Below are 2,812 nucleotides of genomic sequence, written 5' to 3' on the forward strand. Positions count from 1 at the left end.
GTATGATAAGCGCTGGAATCTCTCAAGTAAATTACGCCCCTGTAAAGGTATTGGTGTAAAATTTCATTGGTTTGGTTTCAGATCCTTTATAATTACTTCTGAAAGCTACTCTACACAAACTCAAAATGCAGGGCCTTTGTCAATATTAACAAATAAGTTAAGTAATTGGAATGAGTATTATGAATGGTGAGGCATCCCTTTAGATTCTCATGTTGCTGTGCGTCTTCACTGGGTAATGATGCAGTTTCATATACTTCATAGAAAGTATTGCTTGTTTTTTTTAATGAATTGATTGATGTAGTGGGTTCATCAGAGGGCTTGGAGAGGACCTGAAGCCTCTAACATTTTCATTCCATGACAAGTACAAATAGGGGCCCCTGTTATCAGTTGTAAGTATTGATTTGATTATATATATGATGGGATCTGAAACCAATTTAAAATACATATATGCATTCAGAGGTGGAAATCAAAGAAGAAGATTATCAGAGGACAAAAAGGTCAATTTCAATTGCATACCTGGAGCCTACGGGCATGAGTGCGCAGCTGTTCGACTGCCCCTGAACGGAAAGTGTCACATGCAGCCATCATTACATTGATGTCATGCTGTTGAAGCCAGTAAGCCACCTATGTAGACAACATTTCACATATTATTATTTTGTTTTTTGTATGCCAAGATTCAATTTTTAATATTTTTTTATACCTTGGCAAGGTTGATTGACTTTCCAACTCTATTGACTCCAACAAACACCACAACATATGGTTTCCTTTGCTCCTTGGAAACATGAACATTTCTCAGAATGTCAATAGAACGCCTTGGAGTCAAGATACGAACAAGAGCATGTTTCATAGCAGCCTGCACTTGATATCAATTTCATATTTTTTATAAATCAACTAACCATGAAATACCCAAAATTACAAAAAAGGATAGAGTTTACTAACTCACTTGCACTGTTGATGTAAAAGAAGCAAGCTTTTTCCCCACCAGGCTGATTGCTACAGACTCGCAAATTTCTCAGCAATCTCTTTAGCCTGTGCCCCAAAAGGGTAGATTTTGACATACAAACTCAAATTCAGTTATCATTCTCCCTTGAAAACTATGTGTTGCTTATTAATGTTGCTAATTTGTTGTTCATTCTCGTTAACTTCATATTGGGTGTTGATGACCATGGTAATGATTCTTCATTTTGTGTATGGTTGTGATTTGACAGACAAGGCTGCAAGCACAGGCTGCTGGTGTAGCATACTCGCATCCAATGACTAATCTTACGAGTCGAATGGCCGTTTTTGGACCAAACATGGTATGTTTTCTTTGTAATATTTGTTAGAATGTTGTGCAATCTTGATAATCATGTAATTGTTTGTTTTAGATGTTTACGGATCTAAGATGTTCTCCATCATGTACGCGTGCTGGAGTACATGGTACAGTATCCATCTGTCCTCCAGATTACTTTGAGTCCAACACTTTTCTAATTGTTGATCATTTTAAGATTTGTGAGTGTCTTTTTAGGAGGGATTTGGAAGATTATGGCGAGGCACCAATGCTGGCCTGGCATTGGCTATACCAACTGTAAGTCCCTGATTTTTTTTCTTTTTCTTCCATTAATGAATGCTTAATGATAATATTTTGTTTGAACAGGTGGGAATCTATCTGCCTTGCTATGACATCTTCCAGAATTGGTTTGAAGAGTTTGCAACTGAAAATGCTCCAAGCATGACACCGTATGCCCCTTTGCTGGTTGGATCATTGTCACGCTCAGTTTAGGACATAAATTATTATTTTCCCTTTGATAGTGTTTATAAGGTCAGTTTAGGACATAAATTATGCTATTGTTGAAACAGTTGATCTTTGCCTTAATAAATTCCACAAAATTTGTAATTAATAGTTATCTCAATTCATAGATGTAGCATTATAAACTCAGGTGGGGACAATGGCTGGAGGAGCTGCAGATTGTCAGTTTTGGCACAGAAATTTAGGCATTAAGGTATTAAAATCACCTTTTTACGTATCACAGCCTTCTACTTTGAAATATTCTACGCAATACTTGTATTTTTTTTAATTTCAGTGTCATTTGCATGAATTGGCAAACAAGAGTAGGATTTCAGTGACTGGCGCTTCAAAGATGCTTGCCAACATTCTCTATTTCTTACCGTGGGATGGGTTTGTCTGTTGGGACAATGATTGCAGGATGAGATGAAAAGGTCTATATAATACAATACCTTTTATATGTATATCATGAAAATATTAAAAATGAAGGGCAAAACAGTCATTTTACGCTGCGTTACTTTTTTTTGTAAGGCTCTAGTCTGAATTATGTAGACAACGAAGGCGGACGTCTCAAGGGAACTAATATATTTTTTTTAATTTAATATTTTTCTTTTTTGTTAATTTAATATGTAGACAGCGAAGGCGGACGTCTCAAGGGACTAACAAACCATATACTGAGTCGACACATGCATGTTTTCAAAATTCGAATAATATTTTTCTTTTTCTTTTTTCTTAATTTAATATTTTTACGTTTGTGACAACAGCTTTTATCTTTTGTACCCACCCATGGAAGACACTCCTGTGGACTTGTCGCTTGCTCCAGAAGCCCCTTCAAAATCGTCGATGGTCCTGCTAGCTCCGCTGTCGGAAATCCAAGTATTTCTCACTTCATATTGATACTGAAGTGAATTTACAACCCCTGTAAAAGCAAAACTATTTATGCTATGATTACAATTGATAGGAGTCTTTTTAATGATGGATTGATAATAATCTTTCTAATTCAGTCACTGCTGCATTGGATAAACAAGAATTTAAGTGTTTTTCTAG

The 2,812-nt window shown here is 36.1% G+C and overlaps 1 protein-coding gene across 1 annotated transcript; it reads left to right on the top strand.

The window, feature by feature from the left end:
- Nucleotides 1-1,253: 1,253 nt before the first annotated feature.
- On the top strand, nucleotides 1,254-2,428 carry LOC128132429 (mitochondrial carrier protein MTM1-like). Its single transcript, XM_052768990.1, has 8 exons — nucleotides 1,254-1,298; nucleotides 1,368-1,424; nucleotides 1,508-1,567; nucleotides 1,637-1,735; nucleotides 1,920-1,982; nucleotides 2,064-2,158; nucleotides 2,255-2,291; nucleotides 2,399-2,428. The coding sequence occupies exons 1-8, from the start codon at nucleotides 1,254-1,256 to the stop codon at nucleotides 2,426-2,428; spliced, it is 486 nt and encodes a 161-aa protein (XP_052624950.1).
- Nucleotides 2,429-2,812: the final 384 nt, after the last annotated feature.

The sequence above is a fragment of the Lactuca sativa genome, chromosome 2 (assembly GCF_002870075.4).
Source record: "Lactuca sativa cultivar Salinas chromosome 2, Lsat_Salinas_v11, whole genome shotgun sequence".
NCBI lineage: Eukaryota > Viridiplantae > Streptophyta > Magnoliopsida > Asterales > Asteraceae > Lactuca > Lactuca sativa.